The 16,065-nt window shown below is 49.3% G+C and overlaps 1 protein-coding gene and 1 non-coding gene across 2 annotated transcripts; both read left to right on the top strand.

The window, feature by feature from the left end:
* Positions 1-2,279: 2,279 nt before the first annotated feature.
* LOC8052036 (transmembrane protein 117) lies at positions 2,280-15,856 on the top strand. Its single transcript, XM_042286483.1, has 12 exons — positions 2,280-2,558; positions 3,150-3,341; positions 3,403-3,535; positions 4,138-4,290; positions 5,256-5,510; positions 7,758-8,017; positions 8,668-8,903; positions 9,450-9,710; positions 10,329-10,455; positions 10,705-10,860; positions 11,255-11,424; positions 13,555-15,856. The coding sequence occupies exons 2-12, from the start codon at positions 3,272-3,274 to the stop codon at positions 13,786-13,788; spliced, it is 2,055 nt and encodes a 684-aa protein (XP_042142417.1). The 5' UTR covers positions 2,280-2,558; positions 3,150-3,271; the 3' UTR covers positions 13,789-15,856.
* On the top strand, positions 3,885-3,957 carry Trnas-gga. The gene has a single exon. It is a non-coding gene; the product is annotated as a tRNA-Ser (tRNA).
* Positions 15,857-16,065: the final 209 nt, after the last annotated feature.

The raw sequence follows: 16,065 nt of genomic DNA on the forward strand, positions 1-16,065 counted from the left end.
GACTTCAAGCAACTCGGCTGTCAGCTGTCGTAGGGATAGTTACAGAAGACGGCGTAAATTTCCGTACCCAGCTGTCTACAAAGCAGCTGGTTGCGATCTTTCAATTCTTATAACCGTTTACACTGAAGAAAACTGATGATGCTGTCCGAGCAGAAGCTTGATCCGTTTGAGCATGGTATTATGCGTGAACCACTGAAAGGGTACGGCTTAAAACTAGTCTGTCGGAATATCCAGCAAAACTTTTCGTGAGACTTTCGATTTCAATCGTCATTACAAATGGATCAGATATTAATTAGCCTTGGTGAGGATGTCAAGAACGAGAGCTTTCTCGAACAAAATACGACGGGGCAAGTTAGCTGACGTAGGTAAATGTTAAACATGATGATGTTGCCGAAGCCTCGGGTAAAGTCACTTTGTTTTGCTTTCTCTGTTGCTTATTTGCCAGTCAGATGTTTCTGCTGAGAGAGTTTTGTCGACAAATGTTCAATTTTTCACCCACACACGGATGTTGATAAACATCTGGGGGCCGCTGGTGCATTTGTTCTGAGCTTTTCTTGACACACTGTATTGTTCAGCGTCTGTACGGCAACAGAGCGACTTAAAACCTGCAAATAAAGTACGGGTTGTCAATTGCTTCTTTCATGAAATAGCAGACGCTCACAATTCAAGCTCGCTTTTGATTCTGTTGCCCGCGGGACGCGATTTCTATCAGAAAATCTACTTTTTCTCCTTTCGGTTCCGCGACACATGCAGCAGACGAACCCTCGTCGTCTGCTCCCGCTCCTCGTCGCCTTCGCCGGAGTGAGGCATGACGGGATTGCATTTTGGCGCACGCCCGATTTTCTCGGTGCAGCGAGTGCATGCACGCGTGGGGTGCCGCCGCTGAAACGAACTTGGAGAGTGCAACTACTCGTGGAGTGCCTGCCGAAACGAACTCGTTTTACGCCGCGAGTGGGCACGCGTGGACACGAGTGCCGTGAAACGAACTCGCTATTAATCTGTTTATGCCGAATGGATTTCTGGACAATTCTTTATTCCGGATGAGTTGAAAGTTGCTCTAGTTAAGCCATTACATAAGGGCGGTTCTTTCAAGAGCATTGAGAATTAGACCTCTTTCAATTTTACCTGCAATTAGTCAGATTCTCGAGAAGCGTTTGTTTTAGAGCGCAGCACTTAGGCGCCCGTTTCCGGCTTGAGCAACGTCATCGTCGGCGTCACCGTAAGCGTCGCCGTCGACGAAACCGCGCGGTGCATTATGGGAGGTCTCCTATGATGACGTCACCGCGCGTTGCATTATGGGTGAATATCCCCGCTAAATTTAGCGGAAATTTTATTCTCTAAATTTAGCGGGAAAGTTTCCCCGCTAAATCTAACGGGAAAATTTTTCCCGCTAAATTTAGCGGGTAAATTTTTCTGCTAAATTTAGCGGGAAAAGTTCCAGGCTAAATTTAGCAGGAAATTTAACCACTAAATTTAGTGGAAAAAAATGAGAAAAAGAAGGTATGAGCGCCCCAAAGGTATGAACTTCGTGGAAAGCGTTGCGAGGTGTTTCGATGACACCGAGGTACGGCCGTTAAGTGGTGGTTCTCTTCCTCGAACCACCAATGATGGGCAGCATATACCTGTGGGATTGTCACCCGCTTCGTGACGCCATCGACAATCACGTCTACGATGTTCCTTCGTGTAAAACCGCCAAAACCGCAAATATATAAAAAAAAAAATAAATAAATAAATAAAAAATAAAAATCGAGAGAGGGATCGACAGCAGACGGGCACCGCACGCCCGCACGCGGACCTAAGCAGGAAAAAACGAACAAAATGCGAGGTGACGCATGGTGGAGCTCGCCTCGGTGCACCGCCGCGGCGCAGTTTGTCTTCGATGTTGCACCGACTTGGTGCTACTCGACCGAGGAGTGCGTGTGCACTGTCCAGGTTTCAGGGCGATTCCGGTGCGAGTCGATCGAAGATGCTACAAGTCTGGCTGCATTCTGGCTGCGAACAGCTAGCGCCATCTCTCGCTAGAAACCGCAATCTCGCGAATGCACTTTCAGTGTGTGCAACATGCAGATTGTATTTCCGCCCACCTGTGCCTTCGTGTCATTTTTGGTTACTTCGTACAATAAGGAGTAATAATTGCTGGCACGAAGCACGAAAGCTTAGCTTAGTAAGCAAATGCCGCTATCATTCGTTTTTTTTTTCTTTTTATTTTCAAACCATTAATTATTATGACGGAACTACGACCTTTGAGGGCGAGCACCTTATTGTCGAGGTTAGCCGAGGCAACACATAATTGCCTCTGCTCTATCACCACCTGCGTCCCCCTCGAGCTTATCATTACGGTCAAAAATATTCAACGCCCAGGTCTTAAACGGGTGCTACTTAAAACGACTTTATCTGCAATCGCCGATATCTTATCGTGCTGGCGTACCACTTCGTGCCGTCAGGCAAACGACCTGAAATGCCAAGGAACTCTGCCCCTTCGAGTCGACGAAGCATACTTTCCCGCACTACAATGGCGCTGTGCCGGCGAGAGAACTTTCCAGGGACAACTTGCCGCTGTGAGTTTTTCTTCCTGTGCGCTCTTCGGAGCATAGTTATCGCTGTCAGTGTTCGCGTTTAAAATTTCGGCGTGAAACGAAACAAACATCTTCCTTGACGGGCGAAACCCTTCGAGTTTTGAGCAATACCTGTTTTATGCTTAAACGGGGTCAAACGAATGTTACCTTTTCTTTTTTATCCATTTCTGACGTGACACAGAGTTCAGGGACAAGTTCGGCGGGGGTAACGGTGTAATCCTTTTAAAACTCAACAAAGTAATTAAAAACCGAAAAAAAAAAACACTTTTTTTTTTTTTCTAGTTTAGTGCAAAACACACACACCCGATTTCGAGTCAAAAAAGCGTTTTTGTTAGATCATGATCTCAGCAAAACTGGCGAACAGCTTTCCAAAATAATCTTGCAACTTGTTGCCTCGAAAACCAGCAGCACGATCCGACTGCCACATATTTCATCAGTTCAAATGAGATACAAAGCTCCAGTCAAGAAAACGAAACAAAAACATGCGCGGAGCTGTTTTACTGAAGGGGTCAGCCATGATCCCCGCGTTCCTCCGGAAAGACAGCACTGGCCATTATTTCCTGACCCACGCAGGAAGCTGGCTATGCAGTATCTGCGCCGTGCAACCAGAGCCAACCGAGCCAGTGACAGTGCCAGCATAAGTCCCAGCTGAACAACCTCCCACGCACAACCAAAGGCCCAAAACACCTCAAGCAATGTGTAGGATGGAAAGACCGCCGACAGCATCGGACTCCGATGGTCCCTCGGATCGAGCGGGCGACAAGGGTAAGTGCGAACCGTTGTTCCGCCGCCCCACTCCGCTACATTGGCTCGCCGTTTCTTGTAGGCTACGAGACCAAAGCGGACCAGGCGGAACAGGATGGGGCCTGGGCGGCGGCCACCCAGAGGGCCATCGAGCACCTGGAGGCACAGCTGGGAAAAGGCAGCCTCTGCTCAGACTGCGGATGCCTCACAAAAGGGTACACCTGTCCGCCACGTACCTTCCGAGTACTTAGAGACGTCTCGGAACAACCAGAACAAGCTATTGCCTTGAGACAGGGTACTCATCCTGAAGACATCTTTACTTGGACATGTAGGCATTCCTATAGGGTGTCTGCAAGATCTCTGGTAGACATCTTGGAAATATAGCCCTAGAGGCCTCCACCATAGACCATCCACAGACTGGCGATTTGTCTATGTGTTTTAGAATGGAACGCCTAACAGACTCGAGAGAAAGGTCATTGCAAATGGTTGCTGAAGACCTCATGCAGGCCGTTCACCCCCGCTGGTAACAACTGTTAAAACCCATTTGCTTTACTGACGTCTAACTCCTGGTTAGCTCAGTTGGTAGAGTGCTCCACTGGAAATGGAGAGGTCCCTGGTTCAATACCAGGACCAGGCGAATTTTTTCAGTCGCGCACCAGTCACCTAGCTGTGTTTGAAGATTTGTGTTTGTCCCCCTTGTTCCCCTTCTCGAGGGATTATTATCGTTGACCTAGACTAGGGTCCCTCGAACAATGGTTCTGCGACAGGCACCGATTCCGATGTCCAAAAATGCCTATGGGCGGATTGTGTCCCGCAGGTTGGTGCCCGCATCCGAGGAGGGCAGTTGCTCGCGGCCTACTCTGACCGACGTCCCTTCGGGGCGTCTGCGGCCGGTCGTCTTCACATACCGCGAGGACAGCCACCTCAACCTGCACCTGGATGACATCCGTTACATCGACGAAAGTGCCAGGTAACTCCATTTCAAGCAGTAACCTGTCCAACGTGCAGAAAGAGTGACTGACCTATACTCATTTTCACCTGAAGAAAGAAGTTTTGCGCATTGTCCAAACGCCGCGCGAAGTAGTTCTCGCAATATTTGGTTGTCGAGGGCAGAGGCGATGCTTTTGATGTCTAAAGCGTTTTCTTCTTGACAAGATAACAAATATCTAACCGATGATGCACCTACATATATATCTTAATTCTCTACATAAAGGGGGAAATTAGTAATGGTCCGTGATGAGCCAAACCTTTTTACTATGGTTCTTGAGGTGAAAACAAGTACAATAGACACCCCTAAATCGTATTACGGTAACTATAAGTAACCGTCTTGCATTTTATGCTTGAAGCATCATCAGGGCTGCCGTGCGTCTCGCATGCGCCACCCCAGTGGCGCCGTTTCTCATACCTCATATTATATACGATGCATACAAGCCATTACCGGTACAGTGGCAGGGATAAATTCCGCGTGATCTGTACTCTATCCAATGCGCTCTGCAATGTGTACATAAAAAGAACCGACAGAAAGGGCAAATCTTTCCAACTAAAGGATGTTTTGTCCCGTCTTCGTCCTTTATGTCGCTTTCCTTTCATCTCTGTAACTTACCGGCACGCTGCAATTTGTCAACACTACCTGGTACAGTAACCTTCTTAGGCAAAGGTTCCATACTGTTTTCCGCAACAGCAATCGCGAAGGTATTGATGAGCACCATCAAGAAACTAGTAAATCAAAGTGTGACCGACCTGACACCGACAGCGGGGGCACTGCAGCGACGTCGGGCTGCAGCAAGGCCGGCGCTGTCGGTACTGCATGTGCGCGGACGCTGCCTCTCGCGCGAGTCCGGTTTCAATGCGGGCTTGTTTGTGGACAGTGTGGGGGTAGGCGGGGATAGCCCTTCTCCCCAGGGCGGCAAAGACAGGAGGCCCCTCCCTTTACAGCCAGGGCATCTGCCGCAGGAGCTCCCTGTCCCTGTGCCCCGGCCACGGAGAGCTCTCGCTGGGCTCGAGCCCGGCGTCCCCGTGCAGCCTGGCCGGGGCCCGCAAGGCCAGCCTGGGGCCCCAGCCGCGGCCGCTCCTCGTCCACATGTCCTCGGCCGACCTGAGCCTGGCCGACGTGCCGGGGGACAGCCACCACTTCCACCTCGAGGGGGACACCCAGAGCGTGCTCTCCCTCTACGTGCAAAGGGACTTCAGGTGGGTGGGAGAGCCAACAGGGCGACGTGAAATTCACGGGGAAGGAATTGTAATTAAGCGGGCCGAAGTAAAGTGTGGAGAGAGAAGGGGGGTGGCATCTGTACATACAGACACTCGCTTGCGTACAAACTCCTCGCAACATCTATTTTCTCTCTCTAGGGAGGGCAGGCTTTCAGGAGGCACATGAAAAAGCTCGCATTGCACGAACGCACGCACCAGATCTGCAAATTCTTTCGTAGTAATTTTAACGAAAATAAACCACGCGTACCATTAGAAAATTCAATTCATTTTATTTACTCCCATAATACAAAATGGGCGATGTAGGCAGGAGAAAAAACTGCAGAATTGCAGCTTGACGAAGCCCCTGCCCCTACAGGCAGATCGGTCAGCGGGATAAAATTACATCATTTGAAACAAAACGAAAAATAACATTTATGCACCACACCGAGAAGTATGTTATTAGGAGCATAATATTTCACGCAATCTATTATTTAAACTTTCAATGCAGACACCTTGTTTTTTGAAAAAATTCAATACTGTTGGAAGTGCGTGCTGAATCATCTGAAGCCCGTAATTAGTTCTTGGACGTGGTAGTCTCAAGGTTCCAGCACTGCGCATATCGTATGCAATATTTTTTTTAGTTAATTTGGAAATTTGCCATAATGAATGATTAGGAAATTTAAGTGATGCCATGTACATAGCTGCTAGCTTATATTTAAAATATTCTTTCATTTTCATTACTTTTACAGGAAAGAGGTTCAGTATGTGCGCAATACAACTCATTAGTTACGATGCGAATTGCTTTTTTCCGCAGCAAAAACAATTTATTAACATTAGTGCTTGTCGTAGTTCCCCAAACTAGATGACAGTATGATATACGAAGATTAAATAATGCATTGTAAATTAAAAGCTTTACACGAGCTGGTAATATATAGCGATGCTTATATAGAATACCTATGATGCTCGAAAGTTTATTGAGAGTAAGAGTTTGAACATGCGAGTCCCATGACATATGTTCGTGAAAAATCACGCCTAATGCTTTAGCAGTAGTTACCAACTTTACCTCCGAGGAATTCATCATTAATTTTGTGGTGGCCTTACACACTGTACCTTTCGGTTTGAAGATAATTGCATCTGTTTTACTTTCATCAATTATTAGAGAATTGGAAATAGTCCACCAACTAATTTTTTCAAGGCATATATTTGCATCGGTAATTATACTATCAATGTCTTTCCCTCAAAAAAAAATATACTGGTATCATCTGCACCAATGGCAAATGAGGCCTTACTTGTGATAGTAACTATGTCATTTAGAAATGGGTTCAACAGCAATGGCCCCAAGACACTACCTTGAGGTACTCCTGCTCGAACTGCCTTCAGCATTGAAGAATATTAATTTATTTCAAGAGTTTTTTGATGCCAGAAACTCAGGTAGCTTTCTATGAGAGCCAGGGAATGCCCTCAAATTTCATAAGAATTTTATGACTCAGCCAGTCAAAGGCTTTAGAAAAATCAATCAATATTCCTAAAATTAGACACTTGTTTTTAAAATTGTTTAAAATAATTTCCTTTTGCTGTAAAAGAGCCAGTTCAGTAGAGCGACCTTTCCGAAAACCATACTGAGAATCTGTAAGTAGCATTTTTTTTTTTTCACAAAAATTATTAAGCTTAACACGAATAACTTTTTCTAAACCCTTGGAAAAAAACAGGGAATATTGAGATCGGTCTGTAGTTGGACATCATATTTTTGTCTCTGGACTCGTAGCTATCTGCATACCTTTAGGAAAAACACCAGTCGAAAGGGACAAATTAAAGATATCTGTAAGACAAGGTGAGATAATGTCAAGCACATATTTTATTGGCTGCACCTGCATTCCATTAAAATCGGTACATTTACTGTTTTTGAGGTTCAGAAATGCCGAGCTTACCTCGCTCTCGTCGGTAGGAAACAGAGAACAGTTTTGCGAAATTCCTCGAGTTAAACACGGGGAGCCGCTTGTTTGAAAGGCAGGGAAGTGAAGAAAATTATGACTAAAATAAAAAGCAAGATGCAACCGAGTTCCTTGATTCAAAGTGGCCCTATACTTGAACTGGAAAAGAAGAGGCCGTTTCATCTTTTGTGAAAACATGCAAAAATTGTGGCGTCCATAGCCATGAGGACAAGCAGAAATGGCTCTAGAAAGCTGGTAAAGACGAGACTGCCTGCACACCCTGCTGTTTGAAGTATGACTGAAACCCTTTGCGCAGGTACTTCCTGCAGCACCCGTACGCCCGGCTGTTTGTCTCTTACTTTGTGATCTTCTGCAACTTCCTGGTGTTTGCGGAGGATCCCATCTCGCACAGCCGCACCGAGAGCGAGATCCCCGTGTTTGGCAACGTCTTCTCCTTCATGTGCACCAAGTACCCGCCCGAGTGGGGCTGGCGCTGCCTCAAGGTGCTCCTCTGGCTCGTGGCGCTCTTCTGGGGGCTCGTCTGCGGGAAGTACATCATACACCACTTCCTGCTGCGTGAGTACTCCCCCTGCTTTGGGGCGCTCAGAAACTGCCGACCATAATAGCGAAAGGGCCCAGGAATGCTCGAAAAGTTGGCTCCTCGAGGGAGATGTTTGTATTATCCCACTTTTTTTTTCTGAATTTACAGTATGGTTCATTTCCCTGCCATCAAATGTAGAGTTTTCCCTAGTCAGGACATATATTCCCTATGTAGTCTCCCTATGAGGAAATAAGTTTACCTGATAGGGAAACTGTCACACCATCCTGCCTTTCTTGATGTTCAAGTACTGTTTACTTTCCTATAGATGCCTTCGTACGGCTTTCCACAGAAAGTGTCGTAGTGTTCAACAACCTCGCTGATCTCAACAATTGAAACTGATGATTTGCGGGGCACCACTGCAGAAGCCGACATTTGCGATGACTGGTACAGAGATATCCCCTAACATACCTAGTATTCCAAAATAAACATTTGTGGCACACTAATGGCCGTTGGGAATGTCCTTCCACGATATACGGTGCTCTGTCACCGCAAACTTTGGATGCGAGACCCATTGGTCTGTTTCATGTTGTTTCCAGTAAATGGCAGGCCATATCCGTATCCATACAGGTTTCCATCCATGGATCATTTCATTCTGAAGAGCAAGTGCCTCCATCCGTCCATGCAGGAAACCTGTGCAGACTCAAGATGTTCCGCGAAGAACAGGGCACCTGGATGATCATGCTGCTGACGATGGTCATCTTTGTCTACATGTTCTCCCTGGTGTACAACTTCTTCCTGATGAGTGCCTACCCGGAGCCAGAACTGTTCCGGATCAACGCCCTCATGGGAATCACCAACGCCAACTTCATGAAGTTTGCCGCCTGCGGAACCTGGCTTGGCGACTTCCTCACCGCCTGGATGGTAACTTCCACGCCCCATAATCAACCCAGAAATTAGGATTTCTTCGGCTCACGACAAAACCATGCAGTAGTCGACGAATGGCTAGGAAATGCGTGGATTTAGTAGGGAAGTAGGACGGCGAAAGAGTGTGATGGTGCGTACGCTCGGAAATAGCCTGTGTGGTCTATAGACCATAGGCTTACAACTCGAGTAACCACGGGGTTCCCAAGAGTTCTTTCTGGAATGTCTAAACATGTTCCAGTTTCAGCACAATCCCCGTAGGCCTCTGCACCGCTTCGTTGCAATAATGCTTTGCCATCATTCTAGGCATCGCTTGAGAGAACCCCTGCTGTGTATTACCAATGTTGCCAAAGCAACCATTATACGATGCAACAGATGTCCCGACCCGCGAAATAAGAATCTCAGTAGAACAGGCTTTGTGTCCTTAAAAAAAGGAGAAATGTAGCACGAAGAGAGGGTGTACCAGTTGTCCAGTATGCAGCCGCAATAGCGGAGTCCCAGCCAACCGCCTAAGCATCCTGCAGCATACCTTCCCGCCGGGCACAGGTGACAGACATGATGCTGCAAGACCAGCTGTACCCCAGCTGGGCCAGGTCGCTGCGTGCCTTCTGGCAGAGCCACGGCAGAACGCGCATCATCGTCTTCTGGTCCGGCACGGTCATCCTGTCCACCGTGGTCATCAGCCTCATTGTGAGCGACTACATCTCCTGGGACTACCTCAACCGGGAATTTGTGGCCACTACCGAGCTCTCGAGAGCCTTCCTCGCTTCCTTCATACTCGTCATGGACCTGCTGATCGTGATGCAGGTGAACATTGCCAGCCTCACTAACAGATCCTCAAATGCATGGCACTCGGTGGAATTTGTTGCAGTTGAGAGTCAAGTGAGGTGATGGGTTAATGGCAACCGAGTCCATGGGTGTTTGTTGTAGACACTCGTCTGCCCTTGAGATATGCTCGCATGTGTACCAAGCGCAAAAACTTGGTTTCCTTTCAGTTGTAAACGCAAAGCTCTTCACGCTCAATGCTACCGACTCTGTCAAAAATGGCATTTTCGAATGGAGGGAGGCTCGGAGCGTACAGTGTGCGGCAGGGTTAGCACGATAGTGGCTTTTCCTCCTTGTGTAGGAAAGAGGGGTCATCCGGAGCTCCTACTCAGGCAGCAACGCCTCTTGTTTGTCAGCACTGCGTTTTAGCAAAATGCACCCATGTATTCGCGATAAGTGTCGCGTAATGTATAAAGCTCATGTGGATGCACCAAGAAGCTGCATGGTACAGTAGCTGCACGTTGTTTTACGCTCCGTGCTGGCACCCTCATTTGTTAGTAGAGGGACGAATGTCGGTACGTAGCCCATCGTTATTCGGTGGCTTCAGCCACCGTTACACGTTGTACAATGAATTGTGTGCGACTGTGCATCGCTTTACAGGACTGGGACTTCCCACACTTCGTCTGTGACTTGGACATCAAACTGCCAGGCATGCACGCGGCCTCGTTCAAGTACAGAATGTTTCAGAAATATGTTCACTTGCCCGAGATAGTGTTCCACATCACCGGTGAGTTACAGCGACTCTTAGTTCACTTTGTGCGCCACTAAGCTGGCGGGGCAGTGGAAGCGCTCGTAGGACAACCGTCGGTCTCAAACCACGCGATCGAGCTCTCTGCGCATACATGTGGAGGAGGATGCCAGCCGACGAAAGACTGGCGACCTATTTGTCTGGCGAGCTAGTAGCTTGGACTGCCCTGTCGGCGTAGCGGCGAACAATCGCGAGGACTTCTGCGCTGAAACATTCTTCCGACTGCAGGCAAGTGGTTCAACTACGGCATCATCATCATAGTGATGTTGCTGGACCTCAACATGTGGAAAAACCAGATCTTCTACTATCCCCCCGACTACGGACAGTACACGGGGACAGACAACAAAGTGCGCACCGTGGCCAGCTATGCGGTGCTCGCTACCGGTGAGCATTCGTCGAGCAGCCCGATTGGTGTGCCCATTCTGAGAGGTTCTTTCTCGCGAGTCTGCTCCTATCGAGAACGCTTCTGCCGAGTCCCCGACAGTCTCTGGCCAGCTGAGCCCTCGAAGGGAGCGCCACCAAACCGGCTGGGGCAACGTTTGCCCCTGCACTATATTCCATTGGAACAGGCCACAGTATAACCTAGTGTGCAGAACCAGGGAGTGCACTCTCGTCGGCAATGCCGTAACCCAGATGAGCATGTCGCGTTTCACCGAGCATAAAAATGAAAAGCAGACAATTAAGGGGCTGCATTTGGTAATCAGGAAGCGGTAGACACTTGCTGCCATACCACCGCCGGTGGGGGACAAGATCCAGTACAGGGTATCTCGCCTCTCAGGGAACCGAACACTGTGGACGCTGGAGAACCGGCAGAATGTGCTCAACCCCCGCACCAACGAGAGCCTGATGGAAGACGACATCCTGATGAACTCTCGCTACCTGGGGTACCCCCTCTCTGTCAAGGGCCTGGCCTTCTTGCCCTCCCTGCTGGGATTCTCAATGTTCGGGGTGAGTGGCCGGGCAGGAGAAGGTCGGGACGCCAGGCTGGGTTCGGAAGAACATTGCGCTTCTCAAGTTGGACACACTCGCGGACATTCCTCGCAAATTTTTGGCTCTCTTTTATAATATCTGCACAATGTTGAGAGAGTTACAACAGTCCCAAGTACCATCTCCCAATGGATGCGGCGAGCATACAATGACATTGTGTAGTAATAAAGAAGAAATACTCCAACCAAGCATTTCGAAACCTGCTTGTTTGTTCTTAAAGGCCGAAAGAGAAAACTCTTTCGAGAAAGAGAGAGACCCATCCTGCGGTAAGGGAATGGAGATCTGGGAACCGCTTTTCTTCCCGGCGGAAGACAATTCTGTAGGTCGGCCTTTGAAGGGGTAGTGCAACCATTTTAATCTTGAAAGAATTTGCAGTTTGTATTTTTTATATTGTTTATCTAGGCGCAAGTGACAAAAAATGTGCCGTCCCTAGAAACTGCTCTTCCGCCGCGTAATCTCAAAGAAAAAATGTATTATTTGCCGATTTGCAGCCGCGCATGGTGGTGAAGGAAACTACGGTGACACGTCTCTGGAGGACATGCAGAAGTCAACAAGACCCCCCCGCTGCTACACTCGCGTGTCCGTCGCTTGTTGCGACTGTGGCGATGCCTTCAAGAGTCCACAGTTGTGGAGGAAGCAGTGTCTGAAGAGGGATGGGAAACCAGCTCATTTCCCTCGAGACGTCACTCCAAAGACGGCGTGAGAGTTGAGAGAGACTTTGACCTTCCATTTGTTTCATTTTTTTACAGATTATTTCCTGCGGTTAAAGTCCGAAAATCGTTGCACCGCCCCTTTAAAGGTGACTAAATTACTATAGTTCCATCCAACCAGACAGACTTCTGTCGAAAACATTTACGCTCCAATGACGTTCTATGCTCGCTACGCTTATCGAGAGTTGACGCCACAAGCGCAGTAAAGTCGGCGGCCTGCGTCAACATCTGCCGTTGAAAATGTTTATATTGTTTTTTGCGAGACGGGAGCTACGCTTCGAAATTTCACAAAGTAAAGTGTCGCGCTAAAGGACACATTTCTACCACTGACAAAATCAGTCGATTTCTACGGCCAATTCTAGAGTCGGCCTCTGGGTTTATAACACTCCATTTATGCAGACACGCCCACGAAAACAAGGTCGAGAGCTGCGCTAGTCGCTCGTTCAACATTCTAAATTGGGATGCACTGCATCAATCTGGAAACCCAGTCACACCATGCTTGTGTCAAACCTTGAGGCTATCCAAAACCACGGCGCGCATTTTGCTTTTTCGATTATCATTGTATCAACACTGTCCAGTTTGCCAAAAGCTAAGCTCTCCCTTCCTCTCGTCCCAAAATATGACGTCAACGTCACTCTAACCCTGCTCTAAAAGATAAGCTTCTTCCTACTCCGTATATTTAGCATCGCATAGACTGTCAATTCAAGGTCGGAGGCAAGCTTAACGCGACTCTACCATTTCCGAGATGTCCTCCGAATGGAACCGCCTTCTCACATCTTTACCATCATTATCGTCGGTCGATTTGTTTAAAATTGAGAATAACCAACCATTTTTGTTAATCCTCGACCGCTCATGATTTTACCGCATTTTTAACGTTAAACATTCCTCGTCTAGTGAGACGGGTGTTCAGATTTCGATAAAGCCCGAAAGTGAAACCGAGATAATTGTGAAGCCACGAAGCTGGATGCAGATTGCCTGATGAGGGAGGTCATGTGACCAGAAAACTAGGCAAAAAAAAAGAAAAATTTTGACTAGTGCCAGCATCTTCATTCTAGGAACTGCTATCAAGTTTACATGCCACGCATTGAGTTATCCAACGAGAATGCCACAAGCGTAGGCGCCAGGCTCACTAACTTTCCAGAGCGATACCGGAACATTTCACACGTAAAACAATTGCCCAGTAATTTGCTCCAAAGTTCTGCGATAGACTCGTTTATATGCCATCATTTGTTTTCTGTCCTCCGTAATGCCTCTGGGCTTCGAGGGAATCTCAATAGATAAATAAATATACGCATTGAAAACGGGCAGTGCGCGAGCATCGACGACCAAAAGAACCGAATGCGAAAGGTGGAACGATCGTTTGTAAAACGGCGCGACGCAGGTGCTGACGTACCTGTACGGCCGGTTCCCGCCCAAGACGGACGCCACGGCGGGGGGCCGCCTCCGCCGCCGCCAGGCGTCCTTCCGCTCCAGCTGGAAGCAGGGTGCCCGCATGGGGCCCCACGGGCACCCCAACGCGCGTCCCATGGCGCGCCTCGTCGTGTGCTGGGACAAGCGTTGCGGCGCCGTCTCCACCCACCGGCAGCCGCCCGGCTCCAAGGACGACGCCCGCTGAACCTGCTCGTGTTTTCGACGTTGCGCCGGGTGTAGCAGCCCGAGCTGCCGATTGGACGCTGCAGCGTCCGAGGCGGAGGCGCCTGCTCTCGACGGCACTGGCCCCGTCTCCAAACGGCGCATACACCTCGTCCGAAAAAGTGCTCCCGCTGTTTCCGTCGTGCAATACGGGGGTCACGTTGTCACTGGCTGCGGTCCTGGTGGATGAATGCCTGTTCTGCTGCAGGTTGCTCTCCGGCTCAACGCTCCACCAGTGCTCGCTCCCACCTTTTGCCGCAACTCGTACGACCAACTGCCGGGACGTCACTCCCACTTTTCCAACGTTGTTTGTTGCCATTTTGAGAGCACGGGGCAGGCGGAACGGGACGCCAAACACGCTGGACGGAGGCGTCATAATGGAACGGACGACGCAGATAGCCGGAGGGAATGCGCTTTCTCGGATCAAATCAAATCTGCCGAAGCGGCGAGTGATTTGAGGTTTGAGGCCGACGCTCGTGCAAGCATTTAGTTCCGATAAAAAGAATTCGCGACCGTTCGAATTTCGAGCGGGCCGCGACGTCCGGACGCTCGGCTTCCGTCGTCGAGAGCGAAATGCCATGACCTCGAGGCCTCGACTTAGCGTGCGCTTGCACCGAGTAACCGTGGGTCGGCAGCCTTACGACGGAGACATTTGGCGAGTGTTCTCGAGCAGACAAGGTGTACGGGAACTTTTTCCTCGAGGCCCGCGGAGAGGAGACTGTGCGGTTGAAAAACAATGCTTTCTACTGCCACCCTAGATTTCGGATTTTAAACCCTGCGTCAGTGGCTTAGCTGGAAATATTTTTTGGGGGGCGCCTCTAGACGGCAGGAATGTCCACGACCGGGGGAGCCAGGTATGGGGGGGGGGGGGGATATTGCGCGTGTATATTCTGGGGTCGACTGGATTTCAGGGGAGGGCCCCGTTCCCCCGGCCACCGCCCATGCTCAACCTCCGCGTTGGCCGAACCCTTGCGTCGTTCCACTCGTCATCGGCGCGCCGGCAAGTCCCGATCGAGCGATACCAGCCCCATTCATTCGGCAGGCACTGCCAACCTCGTCACCGTCTCGTTAGCACGCAGCCCTTGCCAGAGGGCTCGGGTAGCTGCGCGGCAAGTCTGGAAGGACCCGCATCGGTGTTGACTCCGTAAATGCATTTCCCGTCGCTCTTCCGACTACCGCGCCCGTACGTCGCAGACGTGGCGCTCCTCATCCTGGTACAAAAACAATGTACAAATGCCGCAACCTCCGCAATCAAAGCGGCACCGAGAAGGAACACAAAGTTATCGTCGAACAAAATCCCCGTTGCTCGACGGTCACAACCACGGTGCGTGGACGAACGTCTTATCTTGGGACGACGCTCGGGCACACGAACGACGGGTGTCGAGAGGCTCTTGTCGCAGACGAGAAGTCGCGATTGGCCGCAACAGGTTCATTTGCATCTCGCATAGCGCCGACGGATTGGGCGACGTCTCCGTGTTGGTAGAGAGTAGCGTAGAGCCTGAGCTTCTTCCAAGGCACGCCTTAAGAATTTCGCACGCAAGAGCTGCTGTCAAAGTAACCGATAATCTAACCAGCTAACACGCTCGCATTTGTTGTTGGTGCAGTCACTCGAGTAACCACCAAATCGTCGCAGCGGCCGGTGTCGGAGGCCGCAGAACGTGCGCTCTGCCGTCGGCAAACGTGCTCTACCGCCCGTGACCCAAAGAGTAATAGTCGACGGAACTTGCGGCACGCCCAACAGCGCCCCCTCGATGGAAAATGGAAGCTTCCTGTCATAAAAAGTGTTTCGAAAACAGAAACGGACCGTTTACTCCTCCAAATATTTCGACACACAAACGGACATGTCGCGGTTCACAACGAAGACTTCACACTCGTCACCGACTACACCTAGGTACGCCACTGCAAGCTCCGATCCATGGTTCTGGAAGAGCTCGAACTAAGGAAAGAGCACGCTAGTCATTAAGCATAGTTAAAGGAAGTATTTTTTAAGCATTAGCTATCTCTATTACATTTCAATTACCCTAACACTCGTGATCAATCGAGCAATTGTAAAGTTGGACATCAACATTAATTTATTAAAGGGCAACTCCGCTCAATTCCGAAAAATTTAGGCTTCCATGTGATTCACATTCACAAAGTAATACTCAACAACTCTACGTCTTCGGATTCGCGAAATGTGGAATAATATTTGTGTAATCCTAATTTAAACATCAGCAGATACCGAAACCGAAACTTCGGTTGCGTCAGGCAACATTGGTTT

The sequence above is a fragment of the Ixodes scapularis genome, unplaced genomic scaffold (assembly GCF_016920785.2).
Source record: "Ixodes scapularis isolate PalLabHiFi unplaced genomic scaffold, ASM1692078v2 PGA_scaffold7__128_contigs__length_106722199, whole genome shotgun sequence".
NCBI classification, from domain to species: domain Eukaryota; kingdom Metazoa; phylum Arthropoda; class Arachnida; order Ixodida; family Ixodidae; genus Ixodes; species Ixodes scapularis.